General features: G+C 35.3%; 1 protein-coding gene across 1 annotated transcript; it reads right to left on the bottom strand.

Moving 5' to 3' along the window:
• Nucleotides 1-12,124: 12,124 nt before the first annotated feature.
• LOC145065474 (G-type lectin S-receptor-like serine/threonine-protein kinase At1g34300) lies at nt 12,125-14,993 on the bottom strand. Its single transcript, XM_079012459.1, has one exon. It carries the CDS (start codon nt 14,660-14,662, stop codon nt 12,284-12,286), a length of 2,379 nt encoding a protein of 792 aa, XP_078868585.1. The 5' UTR covers nt 14,663-14,993; the 3' UTR covers nt 12,125-12,283.
• Between the last annotated feature and the right edge of the window lie 12,989 nt (nt 14,994-27,982).

The raw sequence follows: 27,982 nt of genomic DNA, 5'->3' as shown, positions 1-27,982 counted from the left end.
TGGGAGCAAGAAGATCAGATGAAACAAAAGTATCCGCATCTCTTTCCAAATCCATGATTTGTATTCCATGTTCGAATTTCGGGACGAAATTCCCTCTAACGGGGGGATGATGTGACAACCCGAAACTTTGTCCGTTTCTGTCACGCGATTTCCGTTAACAAAGTTTCGAGTTCATTAATTTTTCCGTCAAAATTTTGGTTTAATAAAATAATCTAGTAATATTTAATTAAACTATTTACGAGTCGGAACCAAAAATTACGCGGAAACCCGAATATCTCAAGAAAACTACATTTTTGGTCTAAAATGGGATTACGACCGTAAACCTGTTTATGGTCAGTGGAAAGTGGACCGTTCACCTCACCCCTATAAATACGATGCCTCCACCTTCATTAGAACACTTCTGGCCAAAAACTCTCTCTCTCTCTCTCTCTCTCTCTCTAGACCTCGACCGTAAACACTCAAAATGCCTTCAAACTTCGGAGAGCATCGAGAAAAACACGTTTGGAGTATTTTGGAACATCTGGAGTCACTCATCTCGTTGAAATCAGCATCCAAACCCCATTTTCCAAGTTTACGGTCCAACCTTCAAAGACCGTAAACTCAGTTCTTGAGTTTACGGCTGTAAACTCGGCAAACTGTAGAAACCGTAAACTCGTGTTCTAAGGCCGTAAACTCACCTTCAGAATCCGTAAATCCGTGTTTTAAGGCTTTAAGGTTGTCAACTCATTCCTTCAATTCAAGCAAGTCTCGGATTTCGTTAAGTGTCACGCGCAACAACTCGGGAATCTTCATTTCAGTCAACAACTCCATGAAACAACAGTGAGTTCATACCCCTACGTTTTTCCGAGTTATTTTTATGTTTTAAGGGGGGGGGGAATACAAGCAAAAGTACAAGGAAACTTGTGCTCAAAATATATTATTTTGTTTAAGATAACCAAATTTCAACATGCTTTTGACACGAAAAACAATTTTACCAAACGATTAAGAAATCAACTCGTAGAAACAGTTTTTTTTTTTTAAACTAGAACAAGGAACTTGTGAAGCATATAGTAAAATGTATTATTTTATAAAGGATTCATGCAAATCATAAGCAGGATTTTCGGTGTTATTACGTGTAAATTTGTTAGGCTATGTTTGAGACACGTCCTTGGTAACACTCACCACATTAAACAGAGTGAAGGACTAGCCCTCGTGACCAGAATCTCTTGTAGGGAGAGCGTGACTGTTGTGTATAGATCTATACGGGACTGACAATCCCGCACCTCACTGCTAGCTACAGTTGGACCGACAGGTTTGCGGGTGACAAAGTCATTAAGGATATCGGCCGTTGCGGGACATGTCCAGTCAGTTATGGTTACGAAACTCACAACCTATATAACAGGAATTTACTTTGTAATTATGAATCAAATGAACTAACCTCAAAGTAACAACCGTTAGATTACTGGAGGGTATTAATAATACCTTCAGGACTTAGTTCATCACGGTTTCTTTTATTTAGCTTTTAAGACTAATATATCTCTGGGTGTAACCAGGGTCTTTAAAAGAAAACTACTTATATATATATATATATATATATATATATATATATATATATATATATATATATATATATATATATATATACACGAGTATGGTAGATACTTGCAAACCTCAGTTTAAAACGGATAATCAACCAACCACCTTTAGGGAAAATATAGGATTTTCCCGGGATAAACCGGCTATTCAAAACGAATTGTTTTTCAACCAACGGATATTCATATTCATTTCACGACACATTGGATTGTACACGTTCTGTACGAACCTGGAAGTCATGGAATGAATGGGTTTTCAAACGCGATTTTCATAAGAAAATATAGGATTTTTTTGAGGAACACTTTTCAAAAAGGATTCAAAGAACACTTTTCCACCAAAACTAAATGCTTATGAACTCACCAGCTTTATGTTGACTTTCAAACTGCTTGTATTCTCTGGAAATTAGTAGACAAGTACTTCCAGGAGTTCGGAGAAGTCGAAGCGTTAGTGTCGTGAATTTCTATTTTACTTTTGATAAGAACAAAACTATGTATTAAACAATGTAAACCTTTTTCACATATGTATTCAATGTATGGTTGTGTTTACTATGCTTGCTGTTATTCATTGGTTGTGATGCTATGCATGACGTCACCTCCGCCCCGGAACATTTCCGCCATCGGTTTCGAGGTGTGACACATTTAACTTAACAACGTAAGTAGAAAGCTTAGTGAATTTCTTAAAGTATCACATACATAAATATAACAACTATGTATATAATAATGGGTCAGTAGGCTTCTGTCGGCATCCCATGGACCTGTAGGCACATGGCACGACACCAGTATCGTCATCATCCAAACAACATGTAGACTCATGTTATGAAATGGATATTGTCCTTATCTGAACATACTTGTAGACTCACAACACAAAACGGGTATTGTCATCATCCAAACGGGCCTATACACTCCTTCATGACATCGTTATCGTCATCATCCCAAACATAGCATGTAAACATACAAGCAACAAGAGAAACCCTACTAGTCTAGGATACAATCATATCATAACATCACACATACATCTTACGTATAGTGGATCCAATCATGACAAAAGTAATATGGTAAGAAAACTCACTTGAATCTGAAAGAGCTGAAATACACACTCTCTCGTGAGTACTCGGAAAATCACCTAATCACGAACTGCCTAAAATCAAACAAAAGTCACTCCTCAACCTGGAGATCATTCCTTAAAGTTTGACCAAAATTCAATGGTCAAATTCAACGGTCTCGCGCGCCACGTAAAAGGCTTGTATGCACCGCGTGTATTACCCGAAAAAATAGTCGGGTTTCTCAGCCCTATACGCCACATATATAAGGATTGTATGCGCCTCGTATACTATTCTTGAAAACCCTTATTATTAAGTGCTTAATCCAACAAGACAGTGGCTGATCCACTCAACATCCTTACAAAATAATCACTTAATGGATAATGTTTCCAACTTTATCCATCAAACAAATTCCTAAGTTGTAAATCTTTAACCCTTGGTCCAAAATAAGCTCAAAATTCCAACAACTAACTTGCATGGGACAAAGGGGACTCATTAATGCATTACAATCACCACAAAATGCCCATAGATCATAAATACACAATCTTTTGGACAAGGAGTCTCCCAAACTCCAAGATATACAACCATAATGGACCAAATGATGATAAGTACCTAGATCTATCAATAACAAGTCATAAAGTTTGTAACTTGATGACTCACAATGGTCCAAGGCAATATGAGAAGGATGAAACTTGAGTGGATCTAGCTTCAAAGCACCAACACCTTCTTCTTTTTTAAGAAAACACACAACGAACACTACAAACTTCAAGGAGGCAACAATGGAGGCTATGGTTTCCTTGATTCTCTCATAGGGGTGAAGGCTGAAGATAAGATCAAACTCTAGAAGTTAGATCCATTAAATAGGGCCCGAAACACTATACTTGGGGTTTGTATCTGAGGAGGCTATGTGATGTGTACTTAAATAAAGTATGTGTCACATCTACATGGCACCTACACGCCATGTTCATATATTCACGCATCGCGTAACCCCTAAAACCCCAAATCTTCAATTTAAAATTAAAAGAAAACTTAGCAAATACATACAGAAAAGAGGTGTTATAGCTTTAAAGAAGGATGCACGAGTATGTATGGTGGCAGGAAATAAATATGTCATCTGAGATGTCGCCCGACATTTATCAAGTAGCAAATTGTAGGAATACTTGTGTTGTAGATTGGAAACTTTGAAGGTGTACATGTAGGAGCAGTCATGGTATAGGGCGCAATCATGCTATTGCGGCAACACGTTGTTTAACCTACACAGAGTTTTACCACATGGTTCAGGTTTATTGAAGGTATGATGTGTATCGACTTGCATAACAAACGAGAATTGTGCATCCTCTACCACCTCCTTCTGAATGGGAAATACCATACCCAACAATCATCATTTTAATCCCTATGTAACCGAATAATTTATATTCAATGAAATTATTTATGTTTAGATTTGGAATGATGAAGGATAATTATTATTTATTACATACCATAGTTAAAAAAACACAAAATAGAAATACGAGATATCTTTTAAGATATTCCAAGCATCTTTGTGTGCAAAATCGAACCCGCCACTTTTGATTCTATATTGCTCCCTCACTGCCTCCGAAATTATTTCTTCAACTTCATCGGGCATTTCATTGTCATTTTTGTGATAAATGTTGTCGATCATTTTCACCTTTCTTGTTAAATCCTTTATTGAATCATGAAAAGTGAGCCTCTAGAAATCATAAGCAATCAAGTTCTGATGTCAGCTGAGTCCCAGATGAGTTGAAGTTTCGAGACGAAGATCCATCCGAGATCAAGCTATTCCGAGATAGAAGTATGTTTAAGCATTTAATGCATTTTATCTTTTTATTGATGTAACAGCTCATATGACTTTCTTTTATGTGTCTTTTGGATGTCAGTTTGTCAAACACTGACTATTATTTGGTCCTAGGAATGTTTCTCAGTTTGTATTATGTTCCTCCTCCACTATATAAGGAGTGAATGTCTTCACCATTAATAGAAAAGTGAACAATTCAAAGTTTTACACTAAGAATAAAAATTATTCTCTTCACATCATTTTCACTTTTCCTTTAAGTCAAGTTCTTTCAAAACATTCTTCTTGTTCCTTAAATATAAATTTATTGATTATACTCTAAGTTTTCTTCATTTATTACTTGAATACTTTGTTGAATATCTCATTCAAGTCTTAACTGGTATTACCGGATTCGACTGGAACCATACATTAAGAGCAGACATTGATCTTAAAGATTAACTCAATGTTTGAGTCTTCACACCTTGTCCTTGTGCATTGATTATTTGTTCTCATAATTGGCATCATAGCTTGAGTGGTTGTCCTTTGAATCCATAAGAACATACTATAGTTGATTTGAAAGTACCTTGGTATTTCAATCATTTCCATGTTCAGGATAAAAGTTCTTCTATATACCTCTTCTGCTCTAATATCTTAACTTCAATGGTTGCTCCTAATTCTCAACAAATGTATTCAATGCAAATAAAAAATAGCGTGGGTTGACCTTCTCGTGTGCTACTGCTAGTTTTTTAAGAGTATGATCACTGGAAAGTCAGAATGGAAAGATTCTTACTTGGTAAGGAAAAAGGTGAAACAATATGGAGATCCATGAAAGAAGGTCCATATGTTCTAGTCAGACAAACTGTGAGAGGAGATCCATGAAAGAAGGTCCACATGTTCCAGTCAGACAAATTGTGAGAGATGTTGCTGCAACTCTCATGGGCCAAGAAGAATAGCGTCTAGCACCTCTTACTGCTGATGACATCGAGAAACTACATGCAGATCAAGTTGCATTTTCCGAGATGGTGTTTGGTGTTCCTCCTTCACTCTTTGAGCACATTAAGTTGTGCAAATCTGCTAAAGAGATTTGGGACACTCTCCAAGACCTGTTCGAGCGATCAGAAAACATGAAGGATAAGCGTTTGACTTCGGTTGTCAACGAGTTCGATAATTTCACCACAACTCTTGGTGAATCAGTTGCCTCGGCTTCCAACAGATATCATATTGTCATGAACATCAGGAGCTCATGAGATTGTACGAACTTTGCTAGAATACAATCTCAAGTTCATCAATAGTCTTGGTAAAGGATGGGGAAACATGAAATCATGTCTTCAGAGTAATGGATCTTTGAAGAAGCTGAAGCTTTACCAGCTTTTTGATGAGCTTCAAGGACATTAATCAAATGTTGCTCAAACATTGAGAGAACTCTAAGGAGGTTCTCTAACTCTTTTTGGTTCTTTTGATCCTCAAGTCTCGAACTCCTATGTTTCGGACCCTTTCAAAGTTGTTAACCCTCCTATTCCATCTGGTTAACCCTCTCCACTAAACTTACCTGTTCTTGTTAATTCCAACTATCAGTTTGATGGAGATCTCAACCCTGAAGCAATGGACTTCGAACTTCGCTTTCAATAGGAGTTTGCTCTAGTGTCCATGAAATCTAAGCGACCATGGAACCCCACTCATAAACCATATCACAATCGTTTCTAAGCTCCTCATCAAAATAATCCCCAATCATTTCCTAAACCCTCAGAGAACCCACCTGCCTACAAGCCAAATATCTCAACACCAAGTCACTCCTCGAAATCCCATGATAATATGAAGTTAGAAAAACTGAAGGTCGTTTTTCACAAGTGTGGTAATGGAAATCACTTTGCCAAGGATTGTATGGTTGATGCCACACCGAAACCAAAGATCAAGGACTCTGCTTACCATGCCCGTCGAGCCCAAGAAATGGCTGCAAGTGAAAAAGCATTTGTTACCACCGTGTCAAGAGATGTGGAAGGATATTGGTCATCTGGAGATGAAGATGATGTGAGTTTTGGTAGAAACATGTGTCTAATGGCTAGACAGACAATCGAATGCGATGAAGGCTACTGGTCATCTGGATCAGAAGGAGATAATGAAGATGTTGAACCAAATTTCTGCTACATGGCAACCAACGATCCACCAGGTCGAAGCATCGTTCAATAGGTAAAATCTATGATTACTGATAATAATTTTTATTTATCTCTTTCTGAATCATATCTAACCCAATTCCAATCAGATATGAACATCATCTATAAAGCCTATGAGTCTGCCATTGAAGTGAGTGAGAAGATGGAAAGTGAACTGAGTCGTCTTAAATTACGTTTTGAGGATAGGAAGCTTAAGATTGAGTCATTAGAACGTGAACTTGTAATGTCACAAGATGATTGCATCATTCTTAAATACAAATGTGAAATCACTTATTCTGAAAGGAATGTTTTAATTTATGATAACAAATGTATGAATGCTAAAATTAATGCTTTACATCATGCCATAGATATTCTTGAAGCCACTGAACGGATGAGTCATAATTTTCATCATCCTTGGTCCAAAGCACCTGGTTTGGAAGCGAGTTTTCGAAACCAATTGCTCGTCCCTTGAAGGAGTTATAAAATCTACCTTTTATGGGAGACATTCCGAACCACAAACATTCAGATACTTTTGTCTCACCATTGTCACCTCTTCTTGAGACCTCGCACCAATTTTCATCTCTGATTCCTGAGTTTCAACCCATATTTGTCAAGTGTTTTGATTCCACGAAAGACAAAAGGGGCAACCACCACTAAAGGGGGGGGGGGGGGTAAGGCTGTTATTTATTTATTTATAAATAAATTTAAGAAAAAAAAATCTAAAATAAATTTAAAATAATATAATAATATTTTTAAGGACTAACCACCATAAAATTAAAATTATATAGATCTATTATATGTTCGAAAAAAAGTTAAAAGACTAAACTTGATGTTTTGTAAAATTCATAAAGACCGTTTATAAAGACTATCCATGACTATTTTTATTTTATGTGAAATTAATAATATTAACATTGTTTGATACAAACTTTTCCAATTGCAACAGAAAATTATATGAAAATAGTTTATATTCTTTATATTATTTCATTTATATATTTGAAAAAAAATATTTTGATGACATTTTAAGTAGGGATGAGCATAGTGCAGTTTTTGACTAAAACCAAACCGCAAACCGCAAATGCAGTTTTTTCCAAACATAAAGCCAAATGGTGCAGTTATTTAACGGTGCAGTTTTTTCGGTTTTTTATGCGGTTCGGTTTTCATGCGGTTGCTGTTTGGTCATTAACCATGCAAATTATGTTGTATTTTTTTTTCTATAGTTGAACCCGGGGGATTTTGAATACACCTAATAAAAAATCAAAACCGCTTAACTCAAAACCATTCACAGGAAATTCAATTAAAAAATTATAAAAAATGTAATGAATGACCGTCCACTTCTTTTCGCAACTATTTCCACCGTTCTTTTTAGAGTAAATTACAGAAATGGTCCTCATGCTTTGGTCTGATTTATAGTTTTAGCCTTTAAATTTAAAAATTAATAGATTATATCCCTATAGTTTATAAATATTACAGTCTTTATCATTGTTTCATATAAAAGATAACTTATTATTTCTTTTTCTTTTTCATCTTTTTTTAACAATGTATTATTATCATTATTATTATTATTATATAACAATTTTATTTGTTCTTTATTTTAATTTAATTTATATATATTTCTTATAAAATTATTTTTATTTTTTAAAATTAATTATATAAATTATATATATATATATATATATATATATATATATATATATATATATATATATATATATATTGTTATTTATTCTTACCTTTTATTTATTCATATTAGTTTTTGTAGTTTAAAAATATTTTAATATTTTTGACGTCTTAATCAAATATATGATTTAATATTATTTTTTTAATGTTTTGTTTGGTCATAATATATAAATTATTTTTAAAATTTATTTATCTATGTTTTTGCTCGAATAAACAAATTAAAATAGAATGTCGGATAACTATCAAACATCAAATATAATTATTTAATATTTTTTATGTGTTTTTCGTTTACATCATCCATATATATGTTTTACTTTTTTTATTGAGAAAATTACAAAAATAGTCAAATCCACTAATTACTTTGTAAAAAATAGTCAAAAAACTATAACATCCATAAAATTCGAGCAAATTTTAAACTTTATAAATCCCTTCAAACCATTCAGTTATTACAATTTGTTTTCAAAATAGTTTAATCATCAATGTTCCCAGAAATCAAAATCATCAATCGAGGAAGTGTACGGTCACGCCTTCACATTCCCGCGGCCATCCGCTGAACCTGAAACAATAAACTGAAACTGTAAGCCAGAAAGCTTACTGAGTTACCCCCAAAATACCAACCTCATATAACCATAATCATATCATATCAACAAATACATAACAACCATTCATCTCGAGTCTACAGAGTGACTGGTCCACCCGCACCGAGCCTTCAGTCCACTTGGTCCACTCTTTGAGTCTACAGTATGACTGGACCGCCCGCACCGGGACTTCAGTCTATCTGGTCCACTCTCCAAGCCTCGGCATGTCTGGACCGCCCTCTCGGGCCTTCAGCCTATCTGGACCGCTCGCTGGGTATGTTGGCCTACAGCACGGAGCAGGACTCGCCTCAACCCAACCCTTATACTAGCAATCATGTGCACATAAACAGATAATCACATAACAGTCTATATATAAACAAACCAATCTTGCAGGTCATATAGCATAACAACATCCTAACCATGATACCAACCTAACCGGTCACTAACATAGCATCATCCTATATACCAGAATACCGACCTAAACCAGGTCACTACATAGCATCATCATATATACCAGGATACCAACCTAAACTAGGTCACTAACATAGCATCATCCTATATATCCCAGGATACCGACCTAAACCAGGTCACTACATAGCATATCATATATATCAGGATATCGACCTAAACCAGGTCACTAACATAGCATCATCCTATATACCAGGATACCGACCTAAATAAGGTCACTACATAATACCGTCCTAATTATCAGGACGCCGATCTAACAGATCCTAAACCAGGTCACTACATAATACAACCAATCTGGGCTGATACTTTATTACTTCTTGGACCAAGACAAGTCTATATCTGGAGCTGCAACCGCAGATATGGACTCAATACCCGAAATGGATCCTAAAAATGCTAAAATGGCCCCAAATCTCATTCATGAATAAATCTAAATGCAATAGAGTCAAGGTATCAACTTGTTAACTTCAAACTGATGCCCACAACAAAAGAGTCGAATCCTCCAGCTCTTATATGATCAAATCCTCCTAGCCCCAAATCTACGAACGTACAAACGAATATGTATAAATATGTATAAGAAAAAACAAATATGTATAAGAAAAAACAACTATTATACCGTCATAACAACTATATTTTAACAATTATTTGTTAAAAGAATAATCTTAAATAAAATCTTCCACTTGTTAATACTCATTAAGTATATATTGTCAGAAATATTAAAAAATTCCTCTCGTATTTTAATTTGAATTCTATCTCTTTTGTTAAAATAAATACTTAGATAATTTTTTTTTATTTCATACAATATATATACTTAATGGGTATTAATAAACGGTGGATTTTATTTAAGATTATTCATTTAACAAATAGTTATTAAAATATAATTGTTGTTTTGATAGTTGTTTATCATAACAGTTAAGATTATTCATTTAAAAATAACAATAAAACTGAATAAAAAAGTAAAACACATAAACGAATGATGTAACGAAAACGACAAAAAAACATAAAATAATTATTGTATTTTTATTTATCTATACATAAAAAATAGATTTGTTATAAACTATAATAATTATTGTATTTTTATTTATCTTTGATTATTTTCATATTAATAATTTGTTTTAATTTTTATATTGATTAAGCCCGTATTAATCTACGATTATTCCTTAACCGATGTGGGTTGTCTTGGTCCCACCCAGTTGATTAATTTTTACATAGAATATGTTAATATTAACAATAAAATATGTAATATTAATAATATATAAATTAATATAATTAATTATCAGAGACATCAACTATATGAAGATTACAATTATGTATTACGTCGAGCATTATACATTATTTCTCATCTATTAAAACGTTCTGATATGTTGTGACGTCAAAGTGACAAAACTCTATAGATCGGATGCGATTCTTGTGTATATATATATATATATATATATATATATATATATATATATATATATATATATATATATATATATATATAGGGATAATCTTATAAAAACCCAACATATTTTCATCAAAGTCTTAAAAAAACCATTATATTATTTTTTTATACGTTAAAACCCTTATATATTTTTTTAAATGTTTCATTTAAGGCATTGAACTTGGTAAACCCTAGATAGCCAAAAATGTTAGGTAATCGATTCTTAATGTTTCTATTGTTACAATTCATTGGATTAAAAAAATTATAAAAAATATGAGGGTTCAAATGCACTAAAACAAATAATATAATGGTTTTTTTTAATCATTTCATGAAAATCGATTAGGTTTTTCTAAGCTCAAAAAACCTTAAATAAAAATTTTAGAAAATATAAAGGTTTTAGTGTGCTAAAAAATAATATAGTGGTTTTTTTAAGCATTTGGTGAAAATACTTTGGATTTTTCTAAGGTTATATATATATATATATATATATATATATATATATATATATATATATATATATATATATATATATATATAAAGTAAGAAGGACCGAAAGTAATCTTTTTAAATTAAAAAGGAATATAAACTGAAAATATGTGTTAACTTGAAGGGTAAAATATTAAAATTATTTAATTTTGATAAGTTGATTGTTCCAGGGGTATGAAGAAAACCAAGAGGTTGTTAGATAAATTAAAATGATTTATTATTGTAAGTCGCGTCAATTTCAAATTGATTTATAAAGTCAAAATGGTTTTTGAGGTGGTTTTTGACCCAATTTTGGGTGCCGATAGCAACCCCATGTTATGAAACTGAATTAACCAACTCAACAGGTTAAAACAAAACTGTTCAAGCCACAGGTTCAGCAAGGTGGAAAAACCATTGGGTTTTTAACCTGCCAAACTCAAAGAGTTCGGCAAAAAAACCACACGGTTAAAAAAAAATAGATCAGAATAGTTAACCCTATTAACCATTTTTGTAAAATAAAATTTTTTAAAAATTAACCATTAAATTTCCCCCATCTTTTTATATAAATGTCCATCTATCATCTACTTTACATTCTCCATTGATGTGGGACAAAAATATATATGCTTTTGAACCTAATTGTAGTTGTAAACAATTCCTTAAGAAAAATACTACTATGATATTTTATTAAACCTATTTTTTTAAAGACTAATACATATATGTGTTTCTTTTTATTATAATATATATATATATATATATATATATATATATATATATATATATATATATATATATATATATATATACACCACACTGCATTGAAATTTTCGACTTTTAGAAAAATAAAAACTGCACCTTCGATTTTTTTTTTTTTTTTTTTTTTTTTTTTTTTTTTTTTTCCGGTTCGGTTTACACGGTTTTTTTCGATTTTTTTTAAGATTTGGTTGGATCCTAATTTTAAGAGTCGTGTAATCATACAATTCGAGAATCTAATCTATTTTGTCTTATCCATAACATTATTCCTGTTATATTTGCATTTACAACATGTAAATATACGAAAACAATTCCTTTTAATTCTTCTTAAAATCTGATTGCGTCACAAAATCTTCATACATAACGATGAACCACCTACTCATCTCCCAAGAAAAATATCGTCGGCTTTTGGGGTTCAATCATCTCCACCGTTCCTTCCAACATCTTCGCCACCTTCCCCATCGACGGCCTCATCTCCGGCCGATCCTGCAAACACCACATCGCCGTCTTCACCATCCGTGTAATCATCTCCTCATGAAGCCGACTATCATACGACCTCTTAATCTGATTATCCAAAATATCCTCAATATTCATCTCTTTATACACCTTATCAAACGCCCATCGAGGAAAATACCAATCTTCACTATCCATTTTCGAACCTTGAATGTCGAAATTACGAACCCCTGTCACCATCTCCAACAAAACCATTCCGAAACTGTAAACATCGGCCTTCGGTGTAATGTGGTCGCTCTTCACCCACTCCGGCGCCATGTACCCTCGAGTTCCCCGCATCCTTGAGTAGCTAACCATGTCTTCCTTCTTCCTCAGTTTTGATAATCCGAAATCTGAGATTTTTGGGCAGAAATCAGCTCCGAGGAGAATGTTCTCCGGTTTGATGTCGCAGTGGAGAACCCATTCCAGGCATTCTTCGTGCAAATACGCAATCGCACGAGCTACTCCGAGGGCGATTCGGTATCTAATCCCCCAATCGAGTATGGGTTTTCGATCTAACAGCTTGCTATCTTCCAGATCTTCTTCGCCGTTTGTGTAGTCGACTTTACCGGAGTGGAACAGGAACTTGTCTAGAGATCCGTTTGGGACATACTCGTAAACCAGTATTCTCTGACCTTTCTCAGCGCAAAATCCCCACAATCGGACTAAATTCAGATGATGCATTCTCGCAATAATGGTGACCTCAGCCCAGAACTCGTTATCCCCTCCGGCGACGTTTTTCAGGCATTTCACAGCAACAATCCGGTGATCAGTCAACACGCCTTTGTAAACATCACCAAACCCTCCTTTTCCGACGACATTTGTGGTGGAGAAATCATTTGTAGCGGTTTTTAGCTCGGCGTAACTGAATCGTTTTGGGCCACCGGCGGGGAGGAATTCGAGCCCGAATGTTCGAGCCATGTCTCGGTATTTCACGTATTTCTTGAGAAAAGCCCAGAAGAATGCGACGCCGCTGATTAACTCCGCCGCGAATAGAGTCGATATGATTGCAATGTTTCGAGTGGTGGACTTTGATTCTTCCGGTGGCAACGGAAGGCTAACTCGAACAGGGCATGTTGTCTCTAAGATGCTTGTTAAGCCTGTGAAATTTGTCTGATCGGATTCCAACGAATCAACACGAAGAAAGAAAGCAGCTTCATTCGCCGGAGACCATATCCCGTAGAATAACTGCTTCACAAAAACACAATAACCTTGCCCATCGAATTTGTACCCGAACCCGACACAATCCGGGTTATTCAAGCAACCGGCTTTACACGATGTAAAGTTCAGAGCCACCATAGACCACTGGTTCCCTTGTCCCGATGCCCCACTGAAATTCACATAATCAAGCTGCAAAAACTTGGATTCTGTCAAATTTGAAATTTTTCTCGAACATTGTTCAGCACCGGTGCCGGAGTTTCGTCGGTATCCCGGCGGGCAATCGCAGACTGTAGTATCGTAATTGTCACCGTACATACATATAGAATTTGGTCCGCAGGTTCCCTTGATTCTACATAACTCCGGGATAGCTTGCCATACAACAATCCATTGACTGATGTTCTGATTGAAGCTGTAAATCCTGAGATTTCCATTGTCGTCGAGCTTTAATCTTCTCTGCACCTTGTCGCCGTAGTCTGAGGTAATTAACGAAGCGCCGTTTTCTTGCTGAACCTTCCCGGTATCATCGAAGCTTAGAAACGCGTTGTCGTTTGAATAATACGACGATTCTGCATCGTAACTTCCGTTGAATAACAATTTTTTCCCGTCAAATCTGAAAGCTCCGCCTCTCACAGTCAAAGTTGTTCCGTTGATATCTTGTCCCGGAACGATCGTATCTGTCGGGTGAAGAAAACTTCTCCAGTTCCCAAATCGCAACTCTCCGCCGTCGGTGAGCTGGAGCAAGTGGGTGGAGTTGCTGGATGATGTCGGAGCTCCGGGGAATTGTATTTCCCCAAGACGGAGTTCACCGGAGGCGGTGATATTGAGGGAGGATGATCCGTTTACCGGAGAATCATCGTTGACCGACCAGATTACTTGTCGTATGGAGATGCCCACGTAGTAAACGGAGAAGATGAATCGGTCGGTGGAGTTCGTTGGGAGGAATCCGGCGGCGAAGACTGAATTATTCGAAACTAGAGTTCTGTTTTGCGACGCCACCCATGGAAAATCAGAGGTTTGGTTTCGTAGTTGGGCGTAGGAAGTTTGAGAAGCCAAGAAAAGGAAGAGGGGGAGGAGGAAGAGGAGGGGGTCAGGGGTAGACATGGTGGTGGCGCCGGCGGGAATGCGGTGGTGGTTTGAACGTTGGAGGTTGGTCTTGGTGGTTTGTTGGGTGGTATATACTTAAAGGCGGCCGTGATCGTTGGGAGAGTTGACGAAGACCATTGACTTGCGACAGTTTTTCCTACACGTTAAAAGTCGTACACTAGTCTCTATTGGATGCTATAAGGTCCCAGTATGCATGTCGATAATTACTTCCTTACCCCTTTCTGAATGTTTGAGACGATATTACCCCTTGACTTTTGGTCAAAATGTATGAATTTAACTATGTTTTGTCGTGATCAAAAAAAAAAAAAAAATATACGTAAAAAATGTTGTTTTCAGTAGTGTTTTGTAACAAAGGTTCAAAATGGGTTTCATTCGACAACTTTGGGAAAATAAGGAGTACGATTTAAAAGATGGTGATAAATAGTATCATTCATAAACTGATTTAATCACTAATAATCTTGAAAATAGCCGACAATTATATTAGTAGAGAAAATGTTTTTTTAGAGAAGATTTTGAGATTTTAAAGATGAGCAAAAACCCAAATGGAAAATCTTCTCCATCCTCTTGATCAAAATAATTTAAACCTCGCAAAATAACTTAGATTTATAAGCTATAGCTAAGCCACTTTAGTTTTGTAACCATGCTAAAAAAATGATATCAATTAGCATCTTCTCGATTGACCTTGTAGGGATCTTTATTATTTATTACTAGTTTATAACCCGTGAAAACCACGGTTACAAACTTAATCTAAACTTTAATATTAAAAACTCAAAATTATTAATCACTTAATTTAAATAAATTATTCATTAAGAGATTTTTTAGTTATATAAAGTTATAGCCATTGCTTTAAATAAATATGTATAATTATATCACTTTATAATTTGTGTTAATTTTATTTAATTTTCTTTCTAATGTTATTAATTTAATGTAATTAGAGTGGAAAATTTAAAATTTGAAATTTGAAATGGAGATTCAATAGGTTAGCAAGTGGCATGTATTAATTAGGAGACATAATAGAGTGACACATGACAAAAGAAAAATAAAATATGCATTAATTATGAGGTCTAATATTGTGACACATGTCAAAAGAAGAATAAAACTATTCTTTTATTAGAATAGGGATTATACAAATCGAGATTTATTAACCTTGTGGGGTCTTTATTATCTTTTATTATACAAATCTATATTTTAAACCATAATAACGTCTAAAACATACTTTTAGTTTATTTAATTTGATTCGTTGGACATACCAAATATTGCGTTGTTACAAGTGTTTGAGCCTTTTATAAACTAAAAAAAATAGTGGCCAAATCGTAAATATTATAATTACAAAAGTTATTTTCACCAAAACTAGAAACTTTTATCCAATTTATCATTAAATAATCAAAAAAACAAGCTGGCCTTCAAACCGGATCCATTCTTAGTCGGTAGACTCGTAGTCCAATCCAAAACAGATTAGTCTTGACTCAACAGGATAAGGATACCTGGCCCATTTCCAACCCTACACCTAATGACCCAATAGGGCCAAATAGTGTAGGACCTACCCAACCAAGATCTACACAAAAGCAGCCCAATTCTGTAGGTACCATTCATGTTTTGTAAATTGACTCGATTTTTATGAAATTTGTTTGCATATTAGATTGCACACTTTTCTACATTTTAGCATAAGATATATTGTTTCTTTTGTAGATTATCGAGCTTGAATTCTTAGTTCTTTCAAGCCCCACGTCCATCAGACCATCACTTTGATATTGGTAGGGGTTCGAAAGTAGGGATGTCAACGGGGGCAAACGGGACGGGGAGTACATCCCCCACCCCCGCCCCCGAAATTTCCTTGTTCACCCGTCCCCGTCCCGCCCCTAAAATGTTCGACCTTCCTACCTCCGCCCCCGCCCCCGAATCCCCTTTATTACCCCCGCCCCCGATTGATTTTGGGTTTTTTTTTTTTTTTTTTTTTTTTTTTTTGGGCTAAAAGAGGTTGTTATTTACGCTAAAAGAAGCTATTTTTAGGTAACAAATAATTATGTATAGTAGAATTTTACATTTTAACAATAAAAAAGTTATGGCATCTTAAAAACATTATACTAACAATTTAAAAACATGTTTTTTGATGAAATTTAAAAGCTCAAAATCACGTTATAGTTTATAATATTTATATATTTAATATATGTAAATATATGTGTAATTTATTAACAGGGTCCCTATGGGGGTTTCGGGACGGGATTGCCTATCCCCGCCCCCACCCCCGAAATTAAAACGAGGGTTAACCTTGCCCCCGTCCCCGTCCCCCGCCCCGGATTTTTTAAAATTTTTTCCCCCAAACGGGACGGGGCCTCCACGGAACTTTTTGACATCCCTATTCGAAAGTCATGAGTTGTAGACACAAGTGTTATTCGCTAGCAAAACTAATTGAGAACATAATTATAACAAATTTAACTCCTAAATACTCTATAAATTTCTAAGCTTAATTAACATATTTCAACTTAAAACAATTAATATGTATTCATAAGGCCGCAAGGGAAGCAACCAAATGACCACCATTTTGGATAATGATGCGTATTTTATTTATCACAACATAAGTAGGATGCAAGGGAAGCAACCAAATGACCACCATATTAGATCATGATGCATATTTTATTTATCATAACATAAACAGCAGAAGCATAAACACAAAAGTATCATGATTGAACCATGGATCCTTGTTGAACAATTAATAGAAACTAACTATATACAAGGTGGTTAAAAGAATTATCTTTATGATGTTAAGATGATCAAGGATGCAAGTAGAATCTTTGTAATGAAATCACACCCTTTGGATTCAAAGTAGAAAGTTTTTCCCTCTTCCTTGGTGTACAAGAAAAACCACGATACCCTTGTGGGTTCATTATTGCGTCGTCCAACTAGGAATGGAAACCCTAAGGAGTGTTTCTTAGTCTCCTAAGATTTAGTCAAATTATAATAACATTGTCATAATACACATAAGTAACCATTTTAATTGTTTTATAGTTATTTCATTAACAAATTAATAAATAACAAATTAATCCATTTAAATAATTATTATTTCTTTTCTGGTTAAGCCAAGTGTGTAATCCACATATGCCCATGTAATTAGTATTGTGTCACTAACATGTTGTGTTGACGAGCATATCTCCAACACACCTAATGCCCCAAAATCAAAATATGAAAGATTTATGATACTTGGAAGATTTTAACAAAACCCATATATAATATACATGACATATGCACTTCTCACACGCTAAAAGAGTCAAAACTCTTAAAAATGACAATTAGTTCATCAAATTGATTTTTAACACTTCCAAATTGAATTCTAATTATTTGTGGTTATTTATATTTACCTTAAACTTTGTTTAATAAGTGATAACATTATAATAAACATCATTAATCAATTTAATCAATATATAGATATCAACATCATCATCTTCCACTAGACCTATAACTTCAAAACACTAGTAGTGACCACTAACTTAGGTTCTCTCTTATGACTTAATCTTGAAACACTCAAATCCTAATACAAATCATAGTAGGATAATAAGTCATCGTAAACCAAGAATGTAGATAGATTCATGGGCGATCTAATTATTAGGTCTCAAAAGCTGCATTTAAGCACTATAACATTACACTTAACTAAATTAATGGATTCACTTCAATGACTTGAACATATAATATTAAGATCTAATTCTAAAAAATAATATGAATCTAATTCCAAGATAAATTTGGATTCAGTAGGATCAAGGAGTGATTCAATTCATAAACCTAAATTTGGCATAGTGATGGATTACTGCAATATAATTCCTAAACACATAAAATTATCAAGTTTGAACATCAATTTGAAATCAACGAAGCAAATTAAAGTTCACCATATATTAAAGTTACAATTCTACAACTAAATATCAAAATGGAGAAGAAAGTTATCATAAGATCTTTACTACAAAGATTTGTTGCTAGAACTTGATTTAGATCAATAAATGCTCTATAAATTTGAGATCACCATAACGTTTCATGCCCACCCCTCATACTTTTAAGTGTCATCATTCTAATGAGAGAGGAAATAAAGTTTGCGGCTTAACAGATATAAACTATAAATATTTGACAAGAGTGGTCCCTCATTTCTCTATTTTTGCAATTTTAACCTAAGTTGGGATCTTTACTAACAAACTAGGTCTCTTAGTTTCTAGTATACCTCAGAATCTAATATTTTTATAAGTTAAGTCCAAATATTAGATAAAGGGTTAGGTTAGATTACATATCTAAAAATCCAAGTCTTAAACTATAATTTCTTATCTTGAAATGTTTTCTTTAATTGTTTAAACTTCTATTCTACTCCTTCAAATAAACATTTTATCTAATTACAAATATTTAATTCAACTTAAAATGTAATATATTTGCTAAAATTAATGGTTAAATGTTAGTGCTTCTAGAGAAAAGTTAAAGGTTCTATAATAGTTGACAAACTAAATAATTATGTAAATTGCATAGCCAAGATTAAGACATATAAACATGAGGTACATATAAGAGCCTATCATGTCTATAAACTATAAGTTCATTAGGAAGATTACTTTTAAAAGCACAAAATGCATATTTTTGTCAAGAGGGGTGAAAGGCACTTTAGTATCCATAAGACATGATTAGGAAAATAGACAAGAGCTGTGTTTTGTTTAGTAGAGACAGATTTTGGAGGCGTCTGATGAATTTCAAGTCTAAGGAAATAAGGAAGTTTCTAATGACCTTAATTGAAATATGATTTAAGAGACCATTTTAGACTTGTGATAATCTTATTTACTTCTAATAATATGATCAAATCATTAACATCCAATAACCGAAGACAAATGCAAATATCCATGATACAAGTGAAGAGTATTGAGCCATATGGAATAGATAAGAACCCTATAATGATAATATTGGTGTTAAAGTTTTTGAAACAATTATATATTGCATGTTTAACAACATAATTTTTTTTAAAACGAAGAAAACAACCTTAGAGGTGATCGGCACTACTTAGGAGACACATGATATAAACTTCCTCAAGAAGATCACCATTAAGGAAAACATTTTTATGTCTATTTAACATAATGACCAACAATGAGCCACAACGATCATTAGGATGCTTCGAAATGAGATAATAGGGGGAAAAGTTTTAATAACTTGTAATTTAGAAAGATTTGACTATTAGTCAAATATTAACCAAAAGGGAAAAATGATCCATTATGAGAAAAAGATGAGAAAGTGAAGTTGCGACTTCGTGAAAATAGCCAAGGTACTTTTAAATCACTTACAAGAGTTTAGATGAGTAAGTTCAAGAGAAAGAATGCATGAGAAGATGCATTTTGACCAAAAGGGTAAAAAGGAAAATTTTATGTTTTTTGGCCAACTTTGTGACTTAATAGATTAAGAACTAAATTAAGTCAGTGAGATACGACTTAATAGAGTTGTAGAGTATGTTTCCACCTACGTACGGATATAAAAGTCATAGAAAAGGGTTAGAAATGAAGAAGTTGTGAAGGTTAGAAGTTAGGAAAAAGGTTGTCCCCAAAGCTGGAATAGAATCAACAATCAACTTTGCTGATCTGCTGGTGTCATAAAGTATACTGTCATTGACCACAAGTCAATTGGTCATCGCGACATAGTGAATACCTCACTACAACATGGTTATGCATGTTATAACGTATTAAGAGCTCATTCGATCCATTTAGACAGAGAGTTCAATTTGGAGCTCAAAGGGGCTATTTTTCTGCCTAAATGCTGCTAAGAAAGCTAGAGATGGTGGGTTGTTAGGATTTTTCATCCTCTCCACATCAAGGTATGATTTTCTCCATTTTGGTGAAATGTTTTATTAGAGTACATTAGTTAAATTCATCAGCCTATAGCTTGATTATGATGTTAATGATAGTGTTTAGATGCTTTAATCAAGCTTTGAAAGTGATTTCATGGTGAAATATATGTACGTGGAGTTAGGGTTTGAAACCTTAACCGATGATTATGTGTAATTGATGCATTAGATGTTAGTTATAATGAATTAGGTATTATGGTATTCTTAATTCGTTAATTGGTTGAGATTAAGAGATAGAGAATGAAAAGATGGATTTTTGATCCTTGAAGTGGTTATTTTGACTTAAAGAGTCATTAAGCTCTTAATCGGCTAAGAGAAGTATTAAGATACTTGTATGTATGTAAGAATAGGCCTAAGAGAAAAGAAGATGAATTAAGATGCATCAATTGAAGAAAATAAGCCAAAGTAGGAAAATTAGTCTTCACTAACTAATAAGGTGAGTTATATCATACACTCTCTCTTTAAATGATGATATACATTTTATGTATGTATATTGATAGGTTTTATACAAACAATCCTATGTGTGCATGCAACCCTAGATTTGGATATATGTTTTCACTATTAGATATACAACATTATGAACACATGAAGAACCCTAGCATGCTCCTAGGTATTTCGAAATCTAGATAGTAGAAGGGATTACATATCTCTAGTTGTTATATTGTAATAACAACTCAAATCTTCAATCTTCTTGCCTTTGAAAGCAAGTACCACAAGTGTAGTACCCCTAATGACTCACAAACACCAAGAGCAAATGGAGAGGAAATAGAGAGAGGGAGGAGGCTACAAAATTCGGCCTTAGGGTTCTCTTAGAGAAGCAAGTGGATTAATTCTTGTAGCCTAGGGTCCTTATTTATACTGTGAGCAGCTAGGGTTTCCTCCAAAACCCTAATAGACAGCTTAGACATTAAGCAGCCCATGGAACCTTCTAGAATAAGGCCATGGAAGAAATATGATGGGCTCCTATCATAATTTCATTCATCCCTATGTCCCATTTGGTTTTCCAGCCCAAAATCCAATTATCACACATTTGACAGTTTAAGCCCCTTTATTCAACTAATTTCTTTTAGTCACCAAATTAATTCTTAATTAACTTATGACTAATATTAATTAAATAATATGATTTCTCTTTTAATATATTATTCTTATAATATATTAATAAATCATAATAACCTCTTTCTCTATTATTTCTGAAGCCAAATTGCTTTGGTGAAGGCAACCCAAAAGGACTATGCACAAATGGGTCAAGTACTTACCAAATATGGTTACGGGCTTAGACACTAATCCAACAATCTCCCACTTGGATAAGTCTAGTAACCATAAATTCAAGTAGAACCCGGTTAGCAATCGTAGCTTTCAAAGACGATGTTGAACTCTGATCTTATCAATATCCTGTCCTTTAGATAAGGGATCGTATGATCCTCTGTTCTAGATATCGTGTGGAAAATCACATGGAACATAATCATACTTATTGTCCAACAGTTTGTTTCTCGATCTCAGATTCGTTTGACATAGAACTTAATTGAACACATCAATTTAGTCCTGATCGGGCCTGACACATAAGTCAAATCAAATCATCGAGGGGCCCTGATATCGCTTTTACCCTCTTAGGATAAAAGGAACAGATAAACTTTGACTTATATGAATTTACTATTCACTAATCAAATCATACACAACAATGCATTTTATAACATCAAGTTACTGATACGTTTTCGCATTATCAATGCACAACCAATCAGCAAACAATAAACCATATATCTAGGTTTTAATACCATATGATATTATCGTATTGCGATCACTCGTGATAAATTCCATGAAGTGATTCCAGCAAGCGTGGGTTTATTTCAATGCTCAAAACTTGTTCATAAGCACTCATGAACGTTGCAACAAACCTTTGGTATGTCTAATAAACTTTAGACAATCTACACACCAATTCATGACAGTCTTCTTTCATACCTACTTCCAACATATGAACGACTGTGGATCGTTCGAATAAGTCGATTATTCTTAAATAACTCAATTATTCAGGAAGTCAAAACATGCAAAGTAAAACAATAGTTAAACAATTAACATAAGACAATAGCTTTACTTATAAATAATATTCCTTTACTTAATCATCAAATGTCAATTACATTTATCTATTACATGTTTCTAAACTATCTAATCTAAACTAATATCGTCCTTCAGCCCAATGCTCCTAGCGTGCTGCAAGTGCTTAACCCTACTCAGTCCCTTCGTAAGCGGATCTGCTGGATTATCCTCTGACGATACCCTCTTCACTACGAGGAGTCCTTCTTCTACCCGATGTTGAATAAAGTGATATTTTCTGTCGATATGTCGAGATCTACCATTATCCCTCGGTTCCTTGGTCAAAGCAACCACTCCTTCATTATCACAGAAAATTTCCATGGGCTCCTGTATGTCTGGCACAACTCCAAGGTCTCCAATGAAATTCTTCAGCCATATTGCCTATTTTGATGCTTCGCTCGCTGCCGTGTACTCTGATTCGCACATTGAATCAACTATAATTTCTTGTTTGGAACTTTTCCAAGTCACTGCTCCTCCATTTAGGGTAAAGACCCAGCCCGACTGCAAACGGTAGTTTTCCCTGTCGGTTTGAAAATTGGCGTCACTATACCTTCACACCTTTAAGTCATCACTCCCACCGAGGACTAGAAACCATTCCTTGGTCCTCCGAAGGCACTTAAGAATATTCTTGACTGCAGTCCAATGTGCTTTTCCAGGGTTCCCTTGATATCTGCTGACCATGCTCAAAGCGAAGGCTACATCAGGGCGAGTACAAGTCATATCATACATGATTGAGCCAACTGTGGAAGCGTAAGGTACTCGGCTCATCTCTGCTATCTCGACTTCGGTACTCGGACTTTGAGTCTTACTCAATTTGGCATTACTTTGGATTGGTAACTCCCCTTTCTTGGAATTCTCCATACTAAAATGTTTTAGTACCTTGTCTAAGTAAGTATTCTGACTGAGTCCTATTAGTACTTTACTCCTGTTTCTCACTATCCTTATTCCCAGAATATATGCAGCTTCTCCGAGGTCCTTCATAGCGTAGCACTTCCCGAGCTAGGATTTAACTTCCTGCAGGGTCGGGATGTCGTTTCCTATGAGCAGTATGTCATCGACATACAATACGAGGGAGCTCACTATACTCCCACTGGCTTTGACATAAACACATGATTCATCTTCGCTTCGCAGAAAACCAAACTCTTTGACTTTCTCGTCAAAACAAAGATTCCACCTACGAGATGCTTGCTTATGTCCATAAATGGACTTCTCAAGCTTGCACACTCTATTGGGATGTTTCGCATTGACAAAACCCTCTGGCTGAGCCATGTAAACATCCTCAACTAACTTCCCATTAAGGAAAACGGTTTTGAAATCCATCTGCCATATTTCATAATCATGAAATGCAACAATGGCCAACATCACCCTAATAGACTTTATCTTCGCAACTGGTGAGAAGGTCTCATCATAGTAAACTCCGAGAGTTTGAGTAAAGCCCTTAGCAACCAGTTGCGCCTTATAAGTGTGCACATTCCCATCTATGTCGGTTTTCTTCTTGAAGATCCACTTGCACCCGACCGTCTTACGTCTGGGCATATGGTCAACCAAATTCCAAATTTAGTTGTCATATATGGACTGAATATCACTGTCCATTGCCTCTTTCCATTTCCCAGACCCTGGGCCTGCCATGGATTCCTTATAGCTGTTAGGTTTGTCCAAATTCACTAGTGTACTATCAGTAATGAACGTATCCCCTTCCATAGTAACATGAAAAACATAAAACTGGGGTTGAACCCTAACTCTTTCGGAACGTATAAGAGGTAAGGACTCGTCAATCGGTTCAACTGGAGTTTCCTCCTCGGGTTGAGTGCCAACGTTAGACATTCCTTCATCACTCGACTCTTGAATCTCTTCAAGATCGATTTGCCTCCCACTGTCCCCTTGGTTTATGAGTTCTCGCTCTCGGAAGACCCCTCTCCTCGCAACGAAGACAACATTGTCACTCGGTCTATAGAAGAGATATCCAAAGGATTTTTGTGGGTAGACGATGAAAATACATCGCTCACTACGAGGTTCGAGCTTGTCGTGAGTCTCTCGTCTTACGAAAGCCTCGCAACCCCAAACCTTGATATGTGCCAACGAGGGAGTTTTCCCTATCCACATCTCGTGAGGTGTTTTGGCAACCTTCTTTGAAGGGACTAAGTTAAGGATATGGGTGGCAGTCTCTAAGGCATACCCCAGAATGAGATAGGTAGTGAAGCACGACTCATCATGGAACGAACCATGTCGAGCAAGGTTCGATTACGCCTCTCAGCCACACCATTCAACTGCAGTGTCCTAGGTGGCGTCAATTGCAAAACTATTCTGTATTCCATGAGGTAGTCGTGGAATTCAAGACTTAGGTACTCTCCTCCTCGATCGGATCGAAGCATCTTGATTTTCCTGCCCAATTGATTCTCCACTTCTTTTTTAAACTCTTTGAACTTTTCAAAGGTTTCTGACTTGTGCTTGATTAAGTAGATATACCCATATCTGCTATAATCACCGGTGAAAGTCACATAGAAGCGGTTCGCATTCCTTGTGGTGGATCTAAAGGGCCCACACACCTCGGTATGTATGAGATCCAATAGACCCTCACCCCTCTCACAAGTGCCAGTGAAGGGTGACTTGGTCATCTTTCCAAGTAAACAAGACTTTCACACGTCATTGTCCCTAAGGTCGAATGACTCCAACACTCCATCCTTTTGGAGTTAGGCTATGCGTTTCTTGTTGACATATCCAAGACGACAATGCCACAAGCATGCTTTATCCATACTATTGGAAAAATCGATACACAACACATCATTTCCTAAGTTATCTACAACCATCACAGTTTCATATATTCCATTACAAGGCAATGCTTCGAAATATAAAACACCATTTAGATAAGCATAAATAGAACCTTTCTCATTATCAAATAAATATCTAAATCCTTGTCTAAACAAACCATGAAATGAAATGATTTTTCTTTCCATATTTGGCGAATAACAACAATTATTTAAATCTAATCCTAATCCATTACTAAGCGCTAGAGAATACATTCCAATCTTGGTGACATGCGACTATCTTCTGTTCCCCACGATTAGATTTATCCTTCCACGCTCCACATCCATATCTCTTCTTAGTACCTGCAAATTTGAACATATGTGAAAACCACATCCTGTATCAAGAACCCAAGAAATAGCATGTAATGAATCATTAGATTTAATCGTGTAAATACCTGCAAAAGATGGCTTGATCTTCCCATCCTTGATTGCTTGCAGATATTCCGGGCAGCTTGTCTTCCAATGCCCTATCTTGTGGCAGTGGTAGCACTCTTCCTCCTTCAGGTTAGAGTTGGGCTTAGCAGAACCAACTTTGGTTCCACTAGAAGAGGTACCATCTTGGGACTTTCCTTTGTGGTGGATCTTTGAAGGAGTCTTCCTCTTCTTTCCCTTCCCTTGACCTATTGCCAAGACAGGCGCAACAGTGGGAGTGGGAGTTGGTGCAACAGGCTTGTCCTTGAGATTGCTCTCAGTAGTCCTTAACAAGCCTTGAAGCTTGCTCAAGGTGACCTCTTCCTTATTCATATGGTAGGTCATGCGAAACTGGTTGTAGCAGGGAGGCAAGGAGTGAATGATGATGTCAATTGCCAGCTCTTCGTCGAAGTTAACATTTAACTTCAGCAGACGATCAACATATCTCTGTATATTTTGCAGATGAGCGGTAAGGGACTCTCCATTACCCATTTTGGCAGTGATCATCGAAGTGATGATCTCATACCTTTCTTGCCTCACACTTTGGTGGTACCGGTCCAACAAGTCTTGATGCATCTCGTAGAGATAGTAGTCCTCGTAGGACTTTTGGAGTTCGACAGTCATAGTCGCTAGCATGATGCAATGGACTTTCGTGGCATCACGCTCATGAGCCTCAAAGGCAGCGATTTCTTCTGGAGTAGCAGTGTTGATGTTCACCTATTTCAGCTCCTTATCAAGGACATACTCTTTGTTCTCATGACGAGTGACCATTCAGATGTTACATATTCAATCATGTAATTGGACCCGTCAAAGATTACCTCCCACACAAGTTCATGAGTGAGAACGAGCCGGAGATGAGGTTGAGCCTAAAGCATTGTTGTTGTTTGAGTTCGACATCTGAAATAGAAAAGGACAAAGTTTGATTAGAAAAGAATCCCCAATTAAACACCCAAATGAAAAATTAGGGCTAGGATCCAACAATATTATTTACAAATTAGAAGAGGGATGCCGTAATCTAACATGCAAATAATTTGAAGGTAAGTGAATGACGATTCACTTATTCTCCACCATGAAAAATGAAAAGAGATTAAGTTTTAAATGTATTGAAAACTCCAAGATTCCTTTAAGATTCATTGAAATTTTCAATGACACGTTTCAATCTCGATTTGCCCCTCTAGTTTGTGATTGGGATGTCGAGGATCACAAAGCGGGTGTGAATAACCATGCAAATGTACATGGTGCCCTCATTGTTACAGTCACCTATTCGATGTGCCGGTTAACCACACATGCTCCATCAAACTATGACAAACATTAAGTCACCCTTTTCCACCTATGCTTAGAGTCCAATTAGTGTGCAGGTTAACCACACGCGCTCTACTAACGTCTCAGCAATGGTGCAAAGTGTAATTTCATGGAATTGCACCAATTCACTTTTCTTAAAGTAACTAAGATTGGGAATTGTTGTAAAAACATTTAGTTACTTTTATAATTCATTATACTTTTAATGAGGAAGGGTTTGCCCAATCCTACCCGTTCGGCTAACGATCCTCCACCAATCAAGGAAGCGGTCGGTGAGAGTGGACACCCATTAAACGGCCATTTTATAGGCCATAACCTTATACCCCCCCCTATAGATCGGCTTCGTGAATGAGGCCTACTAACGGTAAGACTAGCATTTTAGTTATACATATGTATATATTAATCTTGTAATAATATAATAATATAGGGTGTATTTTAAACATTTCAAAATACTAGGGTTTTAATTTCAATTTTAAAATTTTCAAAATTTAAAACTTTTAAATTTTAAAATTTTAAATATTAAAACTCTTGATTTTATAATTATCCTAAAATTAATCAATTAATTTTAATTATCAAATCTTCAAGGATTATCTTTTAAACAATTTAATTTATCCTAATCCCTTAAATCCCCTAAAATTTGAAAATATGGGATGAGATAATTCAAAATCTTTAATTACCATATATAAACCATTAAAAGATAATTACAAGATACGGATTATCCAAATCCCTAAAATTTAGGATCTAATCTTGGGGAGGAGGCAAATTTTGAAAACCCTAGGATTTGCAAACCCTAGATTTTGAAATCTTGGGGCTAAGGAAAGGGTTTGAAAAACCCTTATCAAATTTCGAAAATCAGGGTTTAAGAAC

Source organism: Lactuca serriola, chromosome 8 (assembly GCF_051521515.1).
Source record: "Lactuca serriola cultivar US96UC23 chromosome 8, Lser_US96UC23_V15, whole genome shotgun sequence".
Classification (NCBI taxonomy): Eukaryota; Viridiplantae; Streptophyta; class Magnoliopsida; order Asterales; family Asteraceae; genus Lactuca; species Lactuca serriola.
Note: the sequence above shows the minus strand (reverse complement) of the source record. Positions and strands in the feature narration are given on the sequence as shown.

Excerpts from the sequence above, each read along its gene's own strand:
- LOC145065474 (XM_079012459.1), bottom strand. The coding sequence starts at position 14,662 with ATGTCTACCCCTGACCCCCTCCTCTTCCTCCTCCCCCTCTTCCTTTTC.